At 50.2% G+C, this 22,298-nt stretch overlaps 1 protein-coding gene across 1 annotated transcript; it reads right to left on the bottom strand.

Annotated features, from left to right (window-relative positions):
* Positions 1-8,282: 8,282 nt before the first annotated feature.
* LOC123817103 (keratin, type I cuticular Ha7-like) lies at positions 8,283-13,405 on the bottom strand. The gene is made up of 7 exons (XM_045836575.1): positions 12,977-13,405; positions 11,866-11,948; positions 10,726-10,882; positions 10,271-10,432; positions 10,033-10,158; positions 9,418-9,638; positions 8,283-8,695 (listed from the first exon to the last, which is right to left on the bottom strand). The coding sequence occupies exons 1-7, from the start codon at positions 13,403-13,405 to the stop codon at positions 8,563-8,565; spliced, it is 1,311 nt and encodes a 436-aa protein (XP_045692531.1). The 3' UTR covers positions 8,283-8,562.
* Positions 13,406-22,298: the final 8,893 nt, after the last annotated feature.

The following is a 22,298-nucleotide window of genomic DNA, read 5'->3' on the forward strand; positions in this document are numbered from 1 at the left end:
TTGAGTATCCTGATCACTAGTGTTTTGAACTCTGCATCTGATAAGTTGGCTATCTCCATTTCACTTAATTCTTTTTCTGGGATTTTGTCTTGTTATTTCATTTGGGCCACATTTCTTTGTCTCCTCAATTTGGCAGCCTCCCTGTGTTTGTTTCTGTGTATTAGGCAGAGTTGCTTTGACTCCCTGTAAAAGGCACTTATAAACTGTGTGGTGTGGCGCCTTAAGTAATCACCAGGGTGGGGCAACCCACTTCACCACTTTGTGGCTCTGTGTTTGGGGAGGGATCAGAGAGGGAACTGTGCCACTGTCTGGCCTCTGGGGGTTTTCCCAGTACTTTCCCCATTTCCAGTCACTTCATCAACTTCCTGTATGTGACTGGCACTCTCCCAGCTGTTGCCCAGGAGTTGAATCCCAGAGTGGGTGGGTTTGCATATGTTTTAAGATCATGTGGGCCCTTTAAGTGGAGTTTTCTGAAAATCCAACAGTTGTGTTTTTTTTCATCACTCCAACCCCCACTGGTTTTTGCAGCCAGAGGTATGGGGATTCTTCCTCCCAGTGCTAAAAACTTGGGCTGTCCGGTCTGGCCTGGGGTTGGGATCACTTGCTTCCAAGGTATCCTTCCCCAGACTTTGATCTACCAAACATGAATGTGGGACCAACTGCACCCCTTCTGCCTCCACCACTGCCTCTCTGTACCACATCGAGTTTCCTTGCCTCTCTGCCTCGTCACCGCATCTCTGCCCCTCCTATCCATCTGGATGAATGTGGCTTCTTTAAATCCTTGGTTGCCAGACTTCCATATGGTTCAGTTTTCTGACAGTTCTGAGTTTGTTTTGAGATTTAGTTGTAGTTCTTTTTGTGGTTGCTCAAGGAGGTGAAGCCTGACTACCTACACTTCCATCTTGACCAGAAGTCTGAAGCTGATCTTAAAGCATCATGTGAATTGACTTTATAGTCCATAATATACCCATGTTGATTTTTAAAATCATTCCAAAATTTCCAGTTAAACTGTCTAACCTTTTGCCCAATTCTCTAAGTGAAACTGATACACCAGGGAGATGTACTGATCCTGCCCTGGGCTCACTGGGCTACACATAACCTGATGCGTGGGTCACCAGCCAGCAGTGATCACAGAACGCTGCGGATGGCTCGTCGGAAAATGAGAAAAAACACACACAGAGACGACCAGGTCCTGTGGGGGAATAGGAACAGCAGGGCCACTCCTCACGTGGGGAGTGCTTGGCCACCCTCTCCCTGGAGGGTGCCATGGCCACCCTTCCTGGTGGGGAGAGCGCGCTGTTCCCCCTCTGAAGAGGCTTTCTATTGGTTTCATTTGCATAAGAATTCAGGTAAAAGCTCATTACTCATTGCCAGGAAGTAAGGATCAAACAATAGATAACAAGGAAGTCTGAGGGCCTATTTTGAGTCAGGGTCAAAGAGCTGTAAGACTTTTAAAGAACAAACTAACTTCCTCCTTGGACCCTTGGACCCTTCTCATTCATCTGAGAGCATTCTAAACAAAGCAGGTTTCACAGGATCTTACATATTCTTTCTTAGGCCTGATCACCCGGGGAACCCACCCTTTTCAGCACAGAGCTGCACCACACTGTCATTATTTCAGGCTTAGGTGGAGCAATGAAACTAAGGCAACCAAGAGATAAGGAGATTTTCTCCCAGACAATGAGGACTCAGGCTGTGTCAAAGCCCAGGAGTGAGGGTCCATCACCCCCTTTTGCTGTAGCCCCCAAAGTCCTTCTTTTGGGGGCCTCCCACGTGATCGTGCCTGTCTTAGGTAATTCCCCCCTTGGGGAATCTTACCTGTCTTTGACTAACCGACCAAGCTTTGGGGTTCAGTTATGAATGAAGCAGCAGAAGCAGTGCTCCTGCCAGGGAGATAAGCTTTTGTCTCCTTGCTGGCTCACAGTTCCAAGGGCGTTCCCTCAGCCTTAGCCTAGGCGGGGGTTACAGCTTCTGATACCAGGCAGGGCAGTTCCCAACAATCACCTAGTTTAAGAACCAAACCAAAGGTTAAAAGATACCAAGGATGGCTCTATGGTCATGAGAGTGAATCCAAGGACCTGGTTGCCAGGAGAGAAAATGCTGAGACACAGCATAAGCAGGGGACTTATCAAGGCAAGCTTGGAGCACTTGGGGTTGATCTGAGAGATGAAGGAAGGCATCAGAAAACCTGGAAGAGGTGGCCAAAGCTCTGAATATACACATAAGCTGCATAATTACAAGCATCACCAGGTACCCCTTGCATCTTGGGTGGAAGATGCAACCTCTACTGTGGCTTTGGCTACCAGCCAGAGTGGAGTTTTATTGACAACTTATTGGAGTCCTTCTCCCCATCAAGCTTTCATGATAATATTCTTGCGGCTCTGCATTTGAGTCTCAGATTCAAAAAAAGGTCCTTCATCTGCCTTCTCCAAGGCCATTATCACCACTTATTATAATGCCATTAAGATGCCCCATCACACTACAAAGAAGCCCTAGGCTTACAATAAAACCAAAATTTCTTTGTTTTCTCCCAAGGCAATTAAAGGGGAAGAAATAGGTGGGTCCTGAGGCAGGCATCACTGAGACTGTGCAGAGGAAGGACGCAAGGCTGGGCAGTGGCAGTCAGTAGGAAGTCCCTGCCTCACTTCTGGGCTGGGGACAAATGGAAAGGTCTGTGAATCAGGCTGATGGGCATTTGCTCATAGGAGCAGCACAGCCTCCTGATCCCCAACTCCTGTCAGCCTGCTCTGCTGTGCTGGCTTCCAGCAAGGAACCGTTTCCTCCATCGGCCCTTCCTCGCCTCCCCAGGAGGTTTCCCCTGAGCATAGACTCAATGCCAGCATCATCCACCAAGCGCTGTGGTCTTATCTACTGATTGGCCAGCATAGCCTTGCAGAGGCTCTAGTCCAGGAAGAGCACGCACGTTCCCAGTATGAGAAGATTCAAGGACTGAGTTGACAAGCCAAAACAGAATATGTGTAAGAAGCAGCAAGATGAGAAAAATGGAGAGAGATGGAACCAGGAACAATGTGTTTAGTACGAGAGGAAAGAACATAAAGAAGAGGGGAGGAGGAACCCCAGAAGGAACCCTCAGAACCACATGGGGCCATGCATATTGGACAAAGCTACCCCACCTTCACAAGAATGAACCTGCAGGATGCAAAACTGAGAAGTGACCAAGACAACCTAAACTGGGGAACAGAAGAGTGGCCCACTCTGCTGTGGGCCCTGGGAGATGTAAGCAGCGATGACTCAAAGAAGACCCGTAGACACAAGACCGCAGCTTCTGAGGCTTCCGAAAGAAGTGACGTTGTTCCAAAGCGTCCAGACCAGAGCATCACCTCCCTGATCCAGTCTGAGATTTGTCTGTGGCTGAGAAACACACTGTCTACGTGCAAGCAGTGTAGTTCACAACACGGCCAGGCTACCTGTTCCGGAACGAATAGGGTGTGTGCAGAGGAAAAGGGAAGAAAGGAGCGGAGGGAGTCAGACCTGCATGGGCCTCGGGTCTCGGCTCATCAACAGCCACACGGAAGATGCGGGGAAGAACAGATCACCCACGTTACCTGGAGGTTCCTTTTTTCCCTGCAGAAGGGGGAATGACACAAGCATTCAGGATGGAGACAGCTGATGGACTGGCTGGTGAGTTAACATACTGCTACCATCCCTTGTAAATGTAGCCTTCTTGTTGTGTTTTCAAAATATCAACAGGCTTGAGTGAACTTGTTGCTTGAATTAATAGGGAAAATGGGACTCTGGCCTTAGAAGGTCTCCACGAGGTCCCTCAGGTTAGGATCAGACTTCATGTACTGTCTTGATTTCTTCATCGGAATAACTACAAATTTGATTCATTCAGAGGGAAATTGAGCAGTCAATGGACTATCAGACCCACTTCCTTTATTTAATTCAATTTTATGCAAAATGCATTTATTGAGCTGGGCATGGGACTAAAATGATAAAGAAGAATCACAGTTCTGATAGAGGGTAATCTTTTTATGAGCAATTCAGGCTCATATGGGTCCCCTCAAAATATCTGAGAAATAAAAACATAAGGAGGTGAGATATTTAAAAGGTGTGAGATGGACATTTGGGAATACGTTTGTGTTTAATATAATTAGAGGACTGTGCATATGACATTAAGGAAAGTGGTCATTTGTTGAACAGCTACCAAGCACCAAGTATAGTCCCAGGGCTGGGGACAGGAGGACAGGGGGCAGTAGGGAGATGACCCGCCCCTTCCTCCACGAGCTCTCGGTCCTGTTGATCAGACAGACAGGTCCACAGCGAACTCTAATATAAAGTAATATAATTGGCTGTCAGTTGGCTTTGGGGGAGACAGCCCTTCAACCGCCAAAGTTTCCTTCTTCCCCCGTCCCACTTCTTCCCACTCCTGTTCCTGCCCCAGGCTCCAGTCGGGGCTTTTCAACCCAGTTCATGACTCTCAGCCAGGGGCTGGGGGCTGGGGTCGTTTCAGATGATTTACCTGTGTCCCCAAGGTGTGTTGGTGACCCCGCTCTGTAGGGGAACAAGGTAGGATTCATACAACTGGTCCCCCTTTTAAGAATCTTTGCTTCAATCAGGCCTGGTAATTCATTATTTTGGTATTTGGTGCTTGTTTCAGAGACCAGGAGGCGGTGGGAGTGACTGCCCATCCCTTCAGCCCCACAGCGGTGTCCCCCTCCCATAGGCACTGAGATGTGTTTCAAAACAGGTGAAGGAGGCTTCTGGGATGTGGTAGGGGGCAGAAGAAAGAAAAGCGGCAATGCTAAACCAAACAGGTGAAAGAGGAACTGGAAAGGGGAATGAGGTCCGTGGGGAGACACAGAGTGACACCTGCTGGTGAGCAGATGCAGTGCAGCCGCCTCGAATCCCAGCCCTCTGGTGGGGTGGAGGCGTCCTCCTGCAGGGCCTTGGAGGCCCGTGGGAAGGGCTGAGCATGTGGTGAAGACTTCTGACAACCAGGGAAGGGGAAGGGAGCCAAGGGAGATTTGGATACCAAAAAACAGCATCAAGAGGGAGCCCCCGCTGAGGCAGGCCAGGAGACAGCCAAAGACCAGAAGCTCAGTCTGAACATGGTGTGGTGGGGAGGACATTGCACGGTGGGAGAAAGCACCAGGAAGATCAGCCCTGGGGAGAACCCCAGGCCCTGCAATACCCTCGCCGTGTAAATGCATCTCGGTCCCCCTTCCCCAGCATTGAGAGTGGGCCTGAATGTGCAGCGCCAGCCAGACGTACCTCCAGCACAGCCCTGCGTGGCTCAGTGCAGGGAAAGGGCAATGCACTGGGAACGAGAGGACTTGGGCTTGGGTGAGACCAGCCATGAGAACTGAGGGGGACATTTCACCTCCCTAACCCTGAACTTCTCCCACGGCAGCATGGGGTGGTGACGCTTGTTCTGTCTCCCTTAGGGCTTGGGAGGAAGGGGGCGCCAACTGAGAAACACATACAAAAGTGCTTTGTAAATGGTAAAATGCTGAACATATATAAGGGGCTCTGACCATTTTTCTTCTCCTCCTCTTCCTCAATAGACAAAGCGGCCGTAGTAATGGCAGGGGATGGGGTGACCTTCTATGATGATTCCCAGGCATTGAAATGGCCAGGCTGGTCGTGCTATTTTGAGTTGCCATAGGAATTCCATTCCTCACTCCCCCTTGTGTGGCATAAATCCTCAGAAATGGCTTCTCTAGCATAAACACTCTCTCGTTTCCTTTGAGAAAAAGCACTGGGGGCAATTAAGGTTCTGCGGACATAATCTGAGACTCAGCCTCCGCTGAGTACAGAGGTTGAGAGCAGCTGCTGGAAGCAGACTGCCTGGCTTTGAATCCTGACTTCACTACATAGTAGCTGTGTGACCTTGGGTGTGTTATTTAACCTCTCTGAGCCTCGTCTCTTCATCTGCAAAAATGAGGCTAGCAAAATCATTGGCTTTATAGAACTGCTATAAGGATTCAATGTGTTTGTGCATATAAGCTGATCTGTAACTTAGTGCCTGGCTTATAGTAAGAGTTCAATGAATGTGATCTTTGATTACAATGTGATGAAGATATGTGGTGATGAGGAGGAGGAAGAGGAGGAAGATGATGAAGAAAACAATCGTTGTGGTGGCAGTGATGATAGGGATGGTGGTAATGACGGGCTGTTAGGTTTCTAGGGAAGCTCTTCACACTTCCCCCAGCCTAATGGGCCCCTCCACCCAGCATTCCTTCCCAGGAACTCCAACCACTTCACACACGCACACATGCACAAACAATGTCTCGTGAAAGCTAATGTTATAATTACAAATGACAGGGCATGGGATGTGAACTTGAGAAATACGGGTCAGTCATCCTGGGGCCTCACTGACTCACTTCATGTCACCAGAAGACTCCCTCAATCTCCGAATGACTCACTTCTCGCTCTCCTGAACAAACACAATGCTTGCCCACTCTGTGGTGTTCAAGAACAACTGGGTTTATTTTGTTAGACAGCTTTGAACTTGTTGGATGAAAGGAGCTATTTAAGTACAAAGGAGCAGGTGAAGGTGTTTGGGCCAGGGGCTAAATTAAGCCTCATCAAAATGGCTCTTTCTTATGGGGACCCACTCTTAGGTAAGCGCCTCAGAGGTGTGTCACCTGTGCCCAAACACCTCCACCACTTGGGAAACAAGGCAGAGGCACAGTGGAGGGGAGACGAGGGCTTGACAGCCTTTGACCTTTCTTCCAAAGCCTCTTCCGGAGTCCTGACGCCTCCCAAGCGACAGTCCTGTCTGCACAGACAGTAGCCGCCAGGTAAGATTCTGGGCTTGAGGGCAGTTGGAGGCAGAGCAACCAGGCCCTGGCTTAGCTTTCCCCACCCCTGGGGCTCGGGATGGTGCTCACTCCTGCACCAGGATGGGCTGGATTCAACAGCCATTAGCCAGACTTTCTAAATGTCTCAGCAAGCACCTTCGATTCAGAAGGTTGCAGAGTGGAGAGGAACAGGTTTGTTGGTTCCACTTGAACATTTGTGATTTCACTGACAAATAAGATCTAGAAAACTGGAGTCATAGAATTTGGGGGCCAGAAGACCCTCTACAATCATCTCATCCAGCCCCATCAGACACCCGAGGCCCCACCTCAACATCCCCACCAGGTGGTTGCAAAGACCCCGCTTGAATGTCTCCAGAGATGGGAAACCCGCAGCCCCCCATCTTTGGCCAGTTGCAGTGCTGCTTTCCAGAGACATGCTGTTCTCGGCCACAGCTGCCTAAATATGGAGCCTGGGGCCCATGTGTCTATTGCCCGAAAGTTTCAAGCCCAGCAGCTGCCAGAAGGACTTGCCAGTGGGGCCTGTGGAGGAGCCATTGGGTGGCTCAGTTTGATTGACCCTTTCTAGGCTGACAGTCTGACGGGCTCAGCAATCACCACCATTGAACATGTCCAGAGTTTCGTAACACGCAGCAGAAATTCACTATGTCAGGGGTCTGGGGCATTCCTCGCCCATGGAACTTATTAGGGGAGCAAAGCCACACCTTCTGCAGAGCATGTGGCCAGGCAGGGGCTCATTTCCCCAAATAAGCCCCCCTAACCCAGAGGTTCTCAAACATGAGGGTGCATAGAATCATCTGGACATCTTGGTAACCAGACTACTGATCAGAAAGGCTGGGATGGGGCTCGAGAATTTGAATCTTCAACAAGTTTCCAGGTAACGCTGCTGCTACTGGTTGGAGGACCATATTTGAACAGCCACCCCCTTCAGTGTTTTTCCCTTCAAAGCTCCCAGAACACGAGCTTTGGACCTAGTTCAAAGACACTGAGGTTCAAGTCTTGACTCAGCAGCCAGAAATAATAACAGCCGCTCCCTGCTTGCAGGGTTTCTGGGGGACCCTTGGTGGCAATGTCTGTAAAGCCCAGCTCAGTGTCTTGCTCAAATCGAGCATGAGATCACGAAACCGGACTTTGTGTGGGGTGTTCTGAGGACGCCCAGCAGAACCTCTAGGTGGAGCTTTTCCTTTGCACGAGAACCATGTTGCTTCATCCAGGTAAAAGGGGGGTTTTGTTTAGTGTGTGTTCCTAAAAAACTGCGTGAATGTGGCTCTAACTAGGCTTGAGCAGGTTCAGGGCCAGGTGTGTCTCCTCTGTGCCGGTTTAGCCCCAGTCGTCACCAACTTTGCCCTCTCCCAGAACCACCCTGGTGAGTGAGCAATGAGCCCTGCTTCTCCGGGAACAGCTGGCGCCCAAGGAGCTCCCGGCAACGCTGTCGGCATGGAATGGAGAAACAGACCGGCAGGCAGAGGGCTCTTTTTTTGCTGGAGAAGTGAAATTTATTGGTAAAATAAAAACAAGGCTACCTGCCACATCTCAGAGAGACCAGGAAGCAGTGGAAGAGAGAAGAGAGAAGAGAGAGAAGGAAGCACAAATCCAGGGGCCAGAGCTGAGCTGCTGGACGGGGAAGCCCAGCAACGGAGAAGCACCCCCCACACACACACCCCACGTGTGGCCTGTCTCCCTGGGCTGGCTGCGGAAGTAAGGCTCGGATGGCAGGCCTGGGGGAGCCGAAGGAACGTTTTCCATTTTCCGGTACCTCGGGCTGAGGAATACGTCATCACCCAGGCAATGAGCAGGGCCCACAGGAGGCCTGAGGAGGCCTGGCAAGGCAGGGGGAGCAGGTGCCGCAGGCTGCAGGGGCTGGACAGGGGGTGCAGGAGGCTGGGGTCACGCACGGGTTGCAGGGAAGCCTACAGGGAGAAAACAGCTGCCTATAACACTGGCATTGGAAGTACATAAAAGACAAAAGTATACAGGCACTTTAGAATTGGAGGGGCAACAGGATTTTAGACCTGAGAGGTCCCTTTAGAAAGGGGGTGACTTGCCAGAGCCCACAGGGAAGCTGTGGCCCTAGCTCAGAGCACCCATGTGTAAAACAAGCGTTACCCGCCGTGAGGAAAGGCAGGAGGCAGAGAGAAAGGCAGAAAGGCTGGTGGACGAGAGCGGGCCAGACACCGGCCATGCTCTTTATTTAAACACAGCCCCGGCCTTGTTCCTTGTTGCCCAAAGGGCTGTAATAGTCATCCTACCTTTTTCACAGCTCGACTGAGGAACTGCATGAGAGTAGGTGCTAGTTCCCCGGGTGCAGCAGTTTCTAATGCCGAGTATGAAGTTCCCTGCTACTTCTTCCAGAGAGAATTTAGTAAAACCTGAATGCACTGAGCTCCCTGTATGGTAACCCTTGTGGCAGTGGCTAGCACTTGGGAGAGTCATGTGGTCAACACAATGGCCAGCATGAGGTGATAACTCTTGCACACCCTCCTTACATCCAGGCAGCTCACCAGCTAACTGGGTAGCAAGTTTGTCTTCAAAGATAATGGCGTCTGCAATGCCACCTTCCCTTTTGAGGTCATTGCCAGTAAGAGGTCCCTGCTTTTACACATGACATTGACACAGACACAAGGTGACATACTTGCAGTCCTCGCTCTCCAGCAGGCCCCGGTACGTGTTGATCTCGCACTCCAGCCGCGCCTTGACGTCCAGCAGCACCTGGTACTCCTGGTTCTGCCGCTCCAGGTCAGCCCGGATCTCGGCCAGCTGCTCCTCCACGGTGCTGATCAGGCTCTGCATCTGGGCCAGCTCGGTGCCGTAGCGGCCCTCAGCCTCACACAGGGAGTTCTGCAGACAGTCCTTCTGTGGTGCCAAAGGAAAGGAGGAGCAAGTTATAAATCATGGATGGATTCCTGCCCGCAGGCCCTGCAGACAACCCTTGACACCCCAAGACGTTGCCAGACCCGGAGAACAGTCCAGTTCCCATTAGCGTTCCCCAGCTGGAGGAACGGCCAACGTGCCAGCGGGCTGTGGCTCTTCATCACAGACCTTCGGATAGGTTGGCAGAACCTCCCTCATCTGGGTTAATGTTCGTTCCCTCAGCATCCGCATCCATGAGAATGCTTAATGCAAAGGAAATGAGGTCCGGGTTGAAGCTGTGTCCTGGTCTGTATTTAAGGGTGGCGTATACTGAATCTGGAACTGCTCACGCGAGTGGCAGCCAAGCTGAGCCTTCTGTGCACACGAAGGAGCTCACCAGGTTGTGCTGCGCCTGAAGCTCCACCCGCAGGGCGTTCACCGTGCATCTCAGATCCAGGATCTCCGACTGGCAGCACTGCAGCTCCTCAGAGCAGGACATGGCCTGCAGGCTGACGCCCTCAGACTGAAGCACAGTGGATCAAACCACACGGATCAGCTCCTTGACCCACACGGAAGCCGGGCTCCCCTGTCCCCCGCCACCCCCAGCTGCCCCCCGCTCTGCGGCCCCACCTCACCTGGGCTTGGAACCACTGCTCCACATCCTGGCGGTTGGTCTCCACCATGGCTTCGTACCGGCACCGCATCTCCTCCAGCACCCTGCTCAGGTCCACGGAGGGCTCGGTGTCCAGCTCAATGCGGAGCTTGTCTCCCAGCTGACACCTCAGAGTGTCCACTTCCTGTGGGCACAGGAGGAGGACACCCTGCTCATGGGGCGCCCACTGTCCTCCACCCAAAGCCTTGATGATCTCCCCCTGTCTGTCATCCCCAGCGATTTCCCGGTGCTCCTCCGTGGATACAGGACACACTCCCCCTGAAAGCCAGAATTCCCCATCTGAGTGGATGAGGTAACTGCAGGGCAGGGTCTGCCAAGCGCCCGTCCTGCTCAGGAACAAGAGACTCATTTCTTCCCCTGAATGAGCCTGAACTCACCCCCCAGAAGCCTACACAGGTCACACACAGAGCCACCCACCTGCTCGTGGTCCTTCTTGAGGCAGAGCAGCTCCTCCTTCAGGGACTCCACCTGGGCCTCCAGGTCACACTTGGCGAGTGTGAGGTCATCCAGCGCCCTGCGCAGGCCGCAGACGTCGGCCTCCACCAGCTGGTGTAGTGAGCGCTCCATCTGGTACCTTTACCGGGGCAGGTACAGGAGTTGGGGGTCAAGAGCAGAAGGGGCCCCAGGGCCCACCTGACGGCCATACCCTCACTGGCCTCTCTCCGCAGTCTGACTGTGAGTCGGCCTTTCCTGGGTAGTGTGCTCATGGCCAGAAAGCAACAGGGTGTCCCCCGCTCATTCAACACTAGGCGCCTAAGACAGACCAGGCAGAGCGGCCAGGGCCGAGGATGCCGGGATGGACACGGGGCTGACAGCCAGAGAGGAGGCGGTAGAGCGCCCAGGCCACAACCGTGCAGCAAGATCACTGCAGATGCCCCTCTTCCGTTCTCCCCACTGAGATGGACCTTGGTATCCTCGGATTAGATGTCCAATACCAGGACGTAAGGAAGGACATGGCTTTGTTTAGCTCAAGAGGAATGAGGCTTCCACAGTGCCCTGAAGAAGGACAATGAAGTGCCGTGCCCCTTCCTGCTCCCAGGTGGGCCTGTCTCCGGTGGGACGAACCCTTGGGCCTTCACGAGCCTCCACGGCACCATGGTTATCATTGCTCTCAGCCTGGTCCGGCCGCAGCGTGGAGTCGTGTCCTCACTGAGGCAGCAGTTGCCTAGGGAGTGGCCTCAGGGCAGGGAATCGGGCCCGAGTTCCAGTTCTGCCACTCAGTAGCCACGTGACTTCTGGCAGGTCACTTCAGTGCCCTGAGCCTCCGCGTCCCCATGAAGAAGAGGCCACCACTGCCCAGCCTGCCTCACCAGGCCCTTCTTACAATAGAACCAAGTGGCTGACAATTCTAAATCATGTCATAAACTATAAAACAAGTATGTGGATTGGAGGGGAGGTGCTTCTTCTAAGCTCTTGGGCTTAATGCCCTTTGTTTTCTCTTGCTGGAAGTATCGGTTTGGGACCTGGTTGATTACATCGCTGGTGTCAACTGCATGACAAGGGAGTAGCCAGGAGAGACATTTGGCTCCTCCCTCTCCCCGTCCAACCCCAACTCACTTGGTCCTGAAGTCATCTGCAGCCAGCTTGGCACTGTCGATCTGAACAACCAGCCTGTTGTTCTCAGCCTTGATGCACAGGATCTGGGGAAAGAAAGCAGCTCCGTGAGTCACTGTTCGCAGACCGTCTGTGGCCTCAGGTCAAAGGAAGTCCTGTCGGCTGGAGTTCAAACTGCAGTATCCCCTCAGACAACACAAACTCGCAAACATGCACGAGATGCTTGCACGGTGCGGCGGGCGGGGGGGGGGGTGCCCGAGGATGCTTGTCTGAGGAACTGGGAGACGGGAGGTAGTAGCACACTGAACGTACAACAAAGACTTCGTTTGCCAGATGTGGCGCTCAGCAGACATAAACCAGAAGACCTGGAGTCTAGACCGGAGAACAATGGCTAGTTATGGGAGTTTTAGATAAGGTGGGGTCCGTTCCCAAGAAGAAGTCCATTCCACTGGTTTGGTCAACCTCCTCAGAGGTCTTCTCTGAATCCAGCAAGATTCCCGTGGCGCCCATCTGACAATCTGTGTCTTCCTGTCTACACAACTGGGATGCAGGCTCTTAAGAAGCATTGACCTGATGATCAAAGGGGACAGCAGAGGAGAGGCCAGTGCCGCCGCTGGATACACCCCGGCTCACACAGGACACTAGAACGTGCTCCTCTGACCCCTTTCGCTGCACCAGCAGTTAGGTCGCACTGTTTCTGCAACTACAGTTTAGGAACGGTAAGTACGTGAGCATAAGCTCAGAACCCCGGACAGCCTACTCCGACGTCTCATCCTTGACACACCCCCATTCACCTTCACTCCAGAGATCCTCTTCCCACAACCTAAAAAGCGTTCCAGCTGGTGCGGCTCACACTGGCAGTCCAGGCCCCGGACATAGCCTGCAAAGGTCAGTTATCTTTTTCTGTAAAGGGCCAGACACTAAATATTTTAGGCTTTGCAGACCATGAGTCTCTGTCATGACTCTGCCACTACAGTGGCAGCCATAGGCCATACATCAATGAACGAGCATAGCTGTGCCAATAAAACTTTATTTACAAAATCAAGCAGCAGGCAGATTTGGCCCCCCGGGCCATAGTTCGCCAACCCGTGATCTGGAGCACCACGAACCTCACCTTCTGCTGGAGCTCCTCGATGGTCCGGAAGTAGCACTGGTAGTTGGGGCACACGGTGGTCTCGTGGCACTTGCTCCACTCCCGGATCTTGGTCTCCAGCTCCGCGTTCTCCTGCTCCAGCTGCCGCACCTTCTGCAGGTAGTTGGCCAGGCGGTCGTTCAGGAACTGCATGGTCTCCTTCTCGTGCCCGTTCAGGACGCCTTCACCGTGGGCCCCACAGATTCCGATGTTGCCAGGAATGTGGCAGGTTCCTGGCAAGGGGCAAGCGGTGTGGCAGCTTTGGGGCAGACAGAGGTTGGGTCGGCCCAGAGGGGTCGTCCCCACACGGACACGGTTGGCATGTGCCAGGGTGGCCAAGAGGCCCAGGGAGGCAGCCTCGGCCTCTGAAAGCTGCCCACAGAGGGAAGAACTGCAGCAGTCAGAAGTCATGGCGCTCAAAGGCTGGACTCCTGTCGCGTCCACGGCTGGATAGCTCGGAACGAAAACCTTCCTTCTCCTCTAGGTCTTATATAGGCCTGTAGTGGGAGTCGGTGCAAGAAAACTGGCATTTTGCTCATTAATATTTATGTTGAATGTCATACGATCCCTCGGTTAGTCAGTGATTTTGTCTCCTGTAAAGAGTTAATGAGTTCATGAAAGAGGCCTAACCCACACAGGATGCTTTTCATCCGGGCAGAGTCCTGGAAAAGAGACTGAAAAGGAGCCCTTTGCGGAGCTGCCCACATTCTGGGGCGGTGAATTCCTTCCCCCCATCAGCTTTTATCTGTGAAATGACCGAGACCCAGACACTCCTCAAATTTCCTCAAAATCTCTGTCACTCCCGTGATCTTCTCCTACCCTGGAATGTTCTCATTATGGCAAAATCACAACTGTTAGACCAGCAGACAGGCCGAGGAAAGAGGAAAAGCACAATGAGTTTGTATCAGCAGATGTATGGGAAGTACCCAGGGTGGGACACTACTTGGCCTGCATGGAGGGAGGGGGTTTAGATTTTAATAAGAGAGAGAAGAAAATAAATGGCCTAGATCTTAATAAAGGCAATAGGAGGAGTGTTTTTTTAAAAATATTTTATTTATTTATTTTTAGAGAGGGAATGGAGGGAGAAAGAGAGAGAGAGAAATATCAATGTGTGTTTGTTGGGGGTCATGGCCTGCAACCCAGGCATGTGCCCTGACTGGGAATCGAACCTGCGACACTTTGGTTTGCAGCCCACGCTCAATCCACTGAGCTATGCCAGCCAGGGCTAGGAGGAGTGTTTAAAAAAAAAAAAAAAACTTTTTAAAATAAAGGAGCAGTGAAAATTTTAAGAAAAGACCACATTGAGAGACCAGAAAACAGACTTCACAGAATAGGGAGCATTTAAAATGTGTTTTGAAGGATGATGCCGTGAGGAGTGGCAGAGACAATATCTCTCATAGGGAAGAAAATGAACAGAATCAAACACGCCTGGGAAATGGAAAAGAGCCTGCCCGCATTGGTGCTCCCAGTGAACACACGCATGCCAGCCCCGGGAAGCCGTGGTTAGCCCAGACTGTGAGAAGCCTTGAATGCCAGCACCATCCCACATACAGTGTTCAGGTAAAGGCGAGTCAAAGATAAGATCTGCCGCTGCTCTCAAATATGAAGAAAAATAGCCAGGCTCCTTCCTCTTGAAGGAAAGGAACAGAAAAGAGAAGGAAGTTTCCTGTATAAATATTAGCGGGAAACACTCAGCCAGAACAATAAAAGAGAAACCTAAATTCTAGATTGATTTGGGTGTTTGAAAACTTGACAGCACACTTCAGTCACTCACGGGTCCAAGAAGTCAAATGAGAAATTAAAGTATTGTAAACGGAATTAAAATGAGAATACAAGGTATCGAACTGGTTTTGGCAAAGGAGACTCGCCCTGCCCAAGTGGGAAGTGGATGAGCAGCTTTGGAAGTGGAGGAAAAACTTGGGAATGAAACTGGGGAATTTGTGATTCCCAAGAAGTAAAACTACGTCCCTGTGTATTGGAGTCTACAGTCTAATTAAGGAGGGAGGTGATTTACGGTGCCTGTTCTCAGGCACCTCCCCATCCTTCTGAGCACTCCTGCTTGCTAGACACTGGTGTTCTCACCCACCGAGTCCCTCCTCACCTTATTTTAAAAGACACACGCGGAAGAACTTTGATCTCTCATCCTTTGAAACTTCTCGCATTTCTTTGAAATGCCCCTACCTTGACTGTCCATGACTTAGGAGATTCTAGAACAAAATTTGAATTTTCTTAATCCTCAAACACAGTCAGAGCATCAGAAGTTTTATGGCCTCCTCTATTCCTAAAACAAGCAAGCCAGTGGCCAGCCGTTTAATAGACCCTGGAAGAGGGCAGCCAGCCAGCTTCCAGACTATGCTAACGAAGACGCGCCTTTGACCCCATTCTTAAGATGAATGGGTTCACCAGGAGGGCCCTGAGGCAGCAGTTATGAAATACCCAAGCCAAAGGGGGTCTCCAAGTCCTCTCGTCTAGGACCCTCTGGCAATAAATCCTTTCTGACACCCTCCCTCTAACTGGTTGCCCAGACCACCATTTTCCAGGATGACTCATCCCGTCATTGGCCGCCTTGGCCCCTCGGCTCACAGTACCCCAGGCTTTGTGTAAGACATTGGAGTCAAGAGATAAATAACAGCCAGTTTCGCCTTCAGAGACTGACAGCATAGGGATTATTAGAAAGTTCTTTGTGGAGAGACAAACCTACCCCCCTGCTGTTTTTACCTATCGTGTTCATGTGTTCTTTTATTCATTCATTTCACAAATGTTTGTTATGGAGTACCTACCTATGCTGAGCAGGCACAGGTGCTGGGCACTGGTGACGCATTAGCAAGTAAGTCAGAGTTTGCTTTTTATTTCATTTGCATTCTCGTGCTACCCCATGGGGTCCCAGAGAGGATGAATCCCGTCATTCTGCCTCGTGGCAGACCTTCGGTTCTTTGTGGCTGCTGTGTGATTTCTAATTCCTGGAGTTTTTTTAATCTTGTTTATTTATTTTTTTTAGAAATTTAATAATCTACAAGTTTCTTTTCTTTTTTTTAAAGATTTTATTTATTTTTAGGGAGGGAGAGAGAGAGAGAGAGAGAGAGACATCAATGTGCGGTTGCTGGGGGTTATGGCCTGCAACCCAGGAATGTACCCTGGCTGGGAATCGAACCTGGGACACTTTGGTTCCCAGCCCACGCTCAAGCCACTGAGCTACGCCAGCCAGGGCTAATCTTGTTTATTTATTTATTGCCTGTGTTCTCACTTGAATGTAGACCACACAGGGAATTTTTTCTTGTTCATCTTTCTATTTCCTATGCCTAGCTATAGTTTTTTCTTGGTTTAAGAACATTTTATTGATTATGCTATGACAGTTGTCCCAATTTTTCCCCTCCTCCCAGTGCCCTCGTTCCCTCAAGCAATGCCCCCACCTCAGTTCATGTCCATGGGTCGTGTGTGTAAGTTCTCTGGTTTCTCCCTTTCCCGTGCTATTCTTAACTTGCCCCTGTCTATTCTGTTCCTACCATTTATGCTTCTGGATCCCTGCACCACTTCCCTGTTCTCTCCCACCCCCTTCCCCCCCTCCCATTCCCAGCTGATAACTCTCCAAAGGATCCCCATACCTATGGTTCGGTTCCTGTCCTCATTGTTTGCTTAGTATGTTTTCATTTTTGGTTTTACTTTTTTAGACTCGGTTGTTGATAGTTGTGAGTTTGCTGTAATTTTAATGTTCATAGTTTTGATCTTCTTTTTCTTAAATAAGTCTCTTTAACAGTTCATATAATAAGGGTTTGATGATGATGAACTCCTCTAGCTTTACCTTGTCTGGGAAGCACTTTACCTGCCTTTCAGTTCTAAATGATAGCTTTGCTGGATAGAGTAATCTAGGTTGCAGGTCCCTGTTTTTCATCACTTTGAATATTTCTTGCCAGTCCCTTCTTGCCTGCAAAGTTTCTTTTGAAAAATCAGCTGAAAATCTTATGGGAACTCCTTTGTAGGTAACTAACTGCTTTTCTCTTGCTGCTTGTAAGGTTCTTTATCTTTAACCTTTGGCATTTTAATTATGATTTGTGTTGGTATGGCCCTCTTTGGGTCCAACTTGATTAGGACTCTCTGTGCTTCCTGGACTTGCATGTCTATTTTCTTTGCCAAATTAGGGAAATTTTCTTTTATTATTATTTCAAATAGATTTCCAATTTCTTGCTCTTTCTCTTCTTCTGGCATCCCCTATGATGCAAATGTTGGGCCTCTTGAAGTTGTCCCAGAGGCTGCTTATACTGCCCTCTTTTTTTTTTTTTTTTTTGCATTCTTTTTTCTTATTGGTCTTCTGATTGGTTGTTTATATCTTTCTTATGTTCCATATCATTGATTTGATTCTTGGTTCATCCACTCTACTGTTGTTTCCCTGTAAATTGCTTTTTTTATTTCAATTAGTGAATCCTTTGTTTCTGATTGAATCTTTTTTTATGCTGCTGAGGTCCTCACTAAGTTCCTTGAACATTCTTATAACCAGTGTTTTAAACTCTGCATCTGATAGATTCCTTATCTCCATTTCATTTAGCTCTTTTCCTTGAGTTTTGATCTGTTTTCATTTGGATCATGTTTCTTTGTCTCCTCATTTTGGCAACCTCCCTGTGTTTGTTTCTATGTATTAGTTAGAGCTGCTTTGATTCTGTGTCTTGGTACTGTGCCTTAATGTAGTAGGTGTCCTGTAGGGTCCAGTGTCATAGCCTACCCTATCACCCAAGCTGAGTATTCAAGGTGTGTCTTTCATGTGGGCTGAGTTCACTCTCTTCTTGCAGTTCAGCTTTGGTTGTTGTTGGCAGATCAATGGGAAGGATTTACCCAGGCCAGTTAACCTGCAAGATTGGCTGTGTCCTCTGATCAACTTCCACCTTCCATGGAGGATCAGGTATGCAGGGGCAGGGTGGTGGTGCTTCAAAGTGATCTGTAGCTGTCCACTGGGTGCACTGGCCCTGAGGTTTCCTGAGTGGTACAGGCCAAGGTCAGCCTCAACCTGTGTTTTGCCCAGATCCTCCCTTCCTGAGCTATAAAGCAACTTGAGAAGGCTGCTACTTGTGCTGGGCTTGGAGATTCCCAGGTGAAGCAAAGCTATGAAACTAATCTGGTTGCTGCTAGTGTCTGGCCTGGCGCTCACTGAGACCAGCTGTTGCTTGTTTTAGAGGATTTAGGAAGCCATGAAGCATAAGCAAAGACCAGTTAGGAAGCCATGAAGCATAAGCAAAGACCATGGAAAAGCAGCTTGGGTGGGTCCATAAATTGGGTGGGGCAGAGTCTCTGAGGATCTCCAAGTGGGTCAAACAGTATTAGCCCACCTATATGGCACCAGCCTGCTGGCTCCGTGGCTCTGCAGGGGAAGAGCTCAGAAAAGGGATGATGGCCTCTGCTCACCCCAATGCCGGACACTTCAGCCTCTCCCAGTACGTCACTGGTGCCGATCAAGCTGCCACCCAGCACTGGAGCTCAGAGGGAGTGAGTCTGTGTAGGTGAGTCTGTATGTGTGTTTATTAAGAGGAACTGCTTGGGACTCCAAAAGTTTCTTCCACGGACCCCTGTTTTGTTTTGTTTTTTGCAGCTAAAAGTTGTGGGGACTTCTCTTCCTGGCACTGGAACTCTGGGCTTGGAAGCCTGATGTAGGGCTGGGACTCCTCTCTCCCAAGACATCCCTCCTGAATTTTCATCCTCCACACATGGGTGAGGGACCAGACTGTTCCGCATCTGCGCCCCTCCTACCAGTCTGGATAGATGTGGTTTCTTTAATTCCACAGTTGTCAGACTTCCATTCAACTCCATTTCAGATGTTTCTGAGTGGTAGTTATTCTATATTTTAGTTGTAATTTTGATGTGGTTGTGCAAAGAGGTGAGCCATGGCCGCCAGTTTGACTGGAAGCCTCTCACTCCTGGTTCTCTATTCAGCATGGTTCTAAGTCCCCTTGCCTACCATCCTGAGTACATTCCTCTGAATATATTCCCCGTGATTCTTACCACCCTTAAGTGGGGCTTTAGAATAAAATTTTGGATGATTTTGTGTTAAGAAGAGGCCAGTACCTGTGTACAGACATGAACAAATATGGGCAGTATTCACCGGGGCAGAGTTTGCTTTCATCAGCGACCTTGTCCCGGTGACCTACTTTAGGTGATCCAACATTCATGTGCTCCTGACACAGCAATGTCCTCTCAAGGTCCCACGGAGGGTACAGAGATGAATCAGAGAAATTCCCCCTTCTCAAAAAACTGAGAGCAGTAGAGATAGACAGTGTAACTCAGAGGAAGGAGAGGTCACAGTGTTAGGGATGTAGAATATCAAAGAGACTTGATCAGGAACTTGAAAGACTGGCAGGAGGAGGCTCTTACTAGCCACCAGCAGTGCCACTAGGAAGGAAGGGATGGAGGACAGAGATGTTATAAAAGGACTCTATAAGGCTGAGAGATTTGCTGTATATGGCAGACCAAAGAAGGGAGGGACACACCAAAATGTCCTTGAGGGCACCCCTGGGCTCCTGGGTCAACAATGTGATGGGAAGGGAAGCTGAGAAGTCGAGGCAAAGAGTTGGCTCAAGGGAGAGAAGGGCAATCTAGGTTTGTTTGGAGAGTGTGAAAGGTAGTGGATGGGGCTGCCCACCAAGGGGGTCAGAGATAAATGCCTGGAGCTGGAGACGGCAACCTGGGCTGTTTGGACAAAAGGAGAAACTCTCCTGAGCTGCTAAGGTTCCTGACACCTGCAGGCAGGTAGAGAGGTTGAATTAGCTCAGGGGCTCACCCCTGAACAGGAGCCCTGATTCTCAATAGGAGAATGACATCAGAGGGGTGCGGCATTTGGGAATCTTCAAAACAGGGAAGATATCTTGGATAGAGGGAGTATCTTTTGAAAACAAGCACAATCTATATTGTAAATGAGGTGTCTTTTAATCATAAAATGAGTTTGGTATTTTTTTTAAAAAAATGTTTTAATCCTCCCCTGAGGATATATTTATTGATTTTTAGAAGGGTGTGGGGCGAGAGAGAGAGAGAGAGAGAGAGAGAGAGAGAGAGAGTGGTGGAGAAACATCAATCGGTTGCCTCCCATACACACCCCAACCTGGGTTTGAACCTGCAGCCTTTTGGTGTGCAATGTTCCAACCAAGTGGGCCCCCTGGCCAGGGCTGGTATTTATATTTTTGAAAGTTAAGACAACATTAAGTGAGAAGGCGAAGGATTTTTGAATACTCATTAAATGAAAAGCCATGGATGAGAAAAAGATTGGAAAGATGAGCTTGTGAAGATTATTGTAAGGGGTCATCAGTAGGGACACATTTGATTTTGTTCTTAGGAAGAGGACGAGGCAGAGCCTTGTGTATCACACATAATGGACTACACACGTGCACACACACACAAACTAGTATATAAATTTCAAATGTTCCCATTCTGGAAAGTCCAGAATTCCACCTCGATTTTCTTGGCTTCCCAGCATGGACAGTAGTGGGAACAGAAGTGATGGTCCCTTCCCAAAGCTCTGTCAGTGGCTGCCAGCGTCTGCCCCCAGGGGCCCACAGCCACCCACCCTACACCTTTCCATTTTGCTGGGATTTGAGGAAAATGGCATTTGGAGTCAAAAAACATGGTGGGTGGAGGAGCCTGAAGAGACCCAAGTGGAAAGAAATATTACAAACCAGCACATCAGGAGTGCAGGGCTGGTTAAATGAAAACCAATGGAGTTAGTGTGAGGTGGCTCAAATCTGGACCTGGTCTCAAGTCCAGGCAGCAAACATCTCAGGGAGAAAAAAAAGAATCAATTTGGTTGAAATTACTGTGGCCAAAGCAAACCCAGATACCACATCGTGATGCAGCCACACCACAAAGAGGAACGTGGTGTGCGGATGGGAGAATCACCCTGAGGAAGAGGAGGAGTGCTTGGGAGTGGTGTCCGAGGGAGCCCTGAACCCTCAGGCTGTAAGAGTAAAACCACAAAGTCCAAGTGCCCTGGGCCAGCCACCTACCGGCCTCCCTAGCCCGCAGTCCCGCCTGTGTCTGAGTAGCCTTTCCTGCCACACCTAATAGCCATGGGGGTCCCACAGTGAGAGTTTATTCAGAGTGTGACCCAGCCAGAGAAGTGGCAGACAGACCAGACTTCCATGGCCCTGGCACAGGAAAGGGTCATGGTCACTCCTTAAAACATACGACTCTTAGGGCTTACTCAATAGAAGGAAGCCCAAGAGCCCAATGGACATTCCTGTCCTCTGACAACCCGAAGAATACTTTATTAAAATTTTTGGTTAGGCCACTTGGAGTGAGAAATTGAACTCCAGTAAAAACAGTGGATGGTTTTCATGATGGTTTATAAGTGGATGGGAGTATGGACCAACTTCCCGGCCACCGACATGGGAAAATGTGGCCCCTGGTGCTACAATGGGTTCTGCCACCACCTCGTCAGCCCCTCTTTCCCTCAGGGAGGAAAAGACTGTCCCTGCTGGTCCCCAGGGAACCCCATAAACCCATATTTATTTCTATATGCTAGGGACATTCTATGGGTTATCCCTCAACAACAGTGAGAGGGAAGCACAATTATTCTAATTTTACAACCAAGGAGTAGGTCTCAGGAGAGTGCAGTGACCTGGCCAACTGCACTCCACTGGCGTTGCAGAGGTGGGATCTGAGCCCGGGTCCACCCGACTCTAGAACACACATTCTTGCCGCCATATTGTGCTGCCCCGAAGAAGGGCCAACTTGACATGGGTCTTCGGACCACGGTACATGGGTGGGCTGAGATCTGAGAGCTTCGTTCTGCTGGACACACCCAGTGAAACTGACTAGCACAGCAAGGAAGGAGCACAGCCCCTCGGGTGCTGCTCCCCAAGAGTCTGGCTGCAAAGCCCCTCGGCCCATGTCAGAGCCACGTCCCAGATGCAGGCAGGCATTTGGAGCGCCTGTGGCCACCTTGGGCCCCACCCCAGCCCCTGGAAGGTGGCGGCAGAGGAGACAGCACGCACATCGATGGTGGCGTCTCTCTAGAGAAAACCACATCCCAGAAGCAGGCCAGGACCAACACAGCTGTCCCCAGGGCCCAGTCTGGGCCTCCGTGTCTGGGAGCAGGAGGAAACTCTGTGCCTCCCCCAAGGGGCCAGTTTAAATGAGAGAAAAAACTGGGCACCTTGGCCAAGGCAGTTCTCAGCAGGACCTCCTTTTGACTGGGCTGGAACTCTGATCTGTGTGATTTTTCTCTTGAACAAAATCCCAAGAGTCTGAAGGTGCCAAAAACACAGGAGGGACGTGTTAGTTCTGAGCTGTTCTGAAGGAATTCTAATTTGGCCACCAACACAGCTTCCTT

The sequence above is a fragment of the Phyllostomus hastatus genome, unplaced genomic scaffold, assembly GCF_019186645.2.
Source record: "Phyllostomus hastatus isolate PE091 unplaced genomic scaffold, TTU_PhHast_1.1 phas_contig_210, whole genome shotgun sequence".
Taxonomy (NCBI): domain Eukaryota; kingdom Metazoa; phylum Chordata; class Mammalia; order Chiroptera; family Phyllostomidae; genus Phyllostomus; species Phyllostomus hastatus.

Excerpts from the sequence above, each read along its gene's own strand:
- LOC123817103 (XM_045836575.1), bottom strand. The coding sequence starts at position 13,405 with ATGACTTCTGACTGCTGCAGTTCTTCCCTCTGTGGGCAGCTTTCAGAG. Across the intron at positions 11,949-12,976 it reads TCGAGGAGCTCCAGCAGAAG|ATCCTGTGCATCAAGGCTGA; the intron begins GTGAGGTTCGTG and ends TTCTTTCCCCAG. Across the intron at positions 9,639-10,032 it reads TTCAGGCGCAGCACAACCTG|AAGGACTGTCTGCAGAACTC; the intron begins GTGAGCTCCTTC and ends TTGGCACCACAG.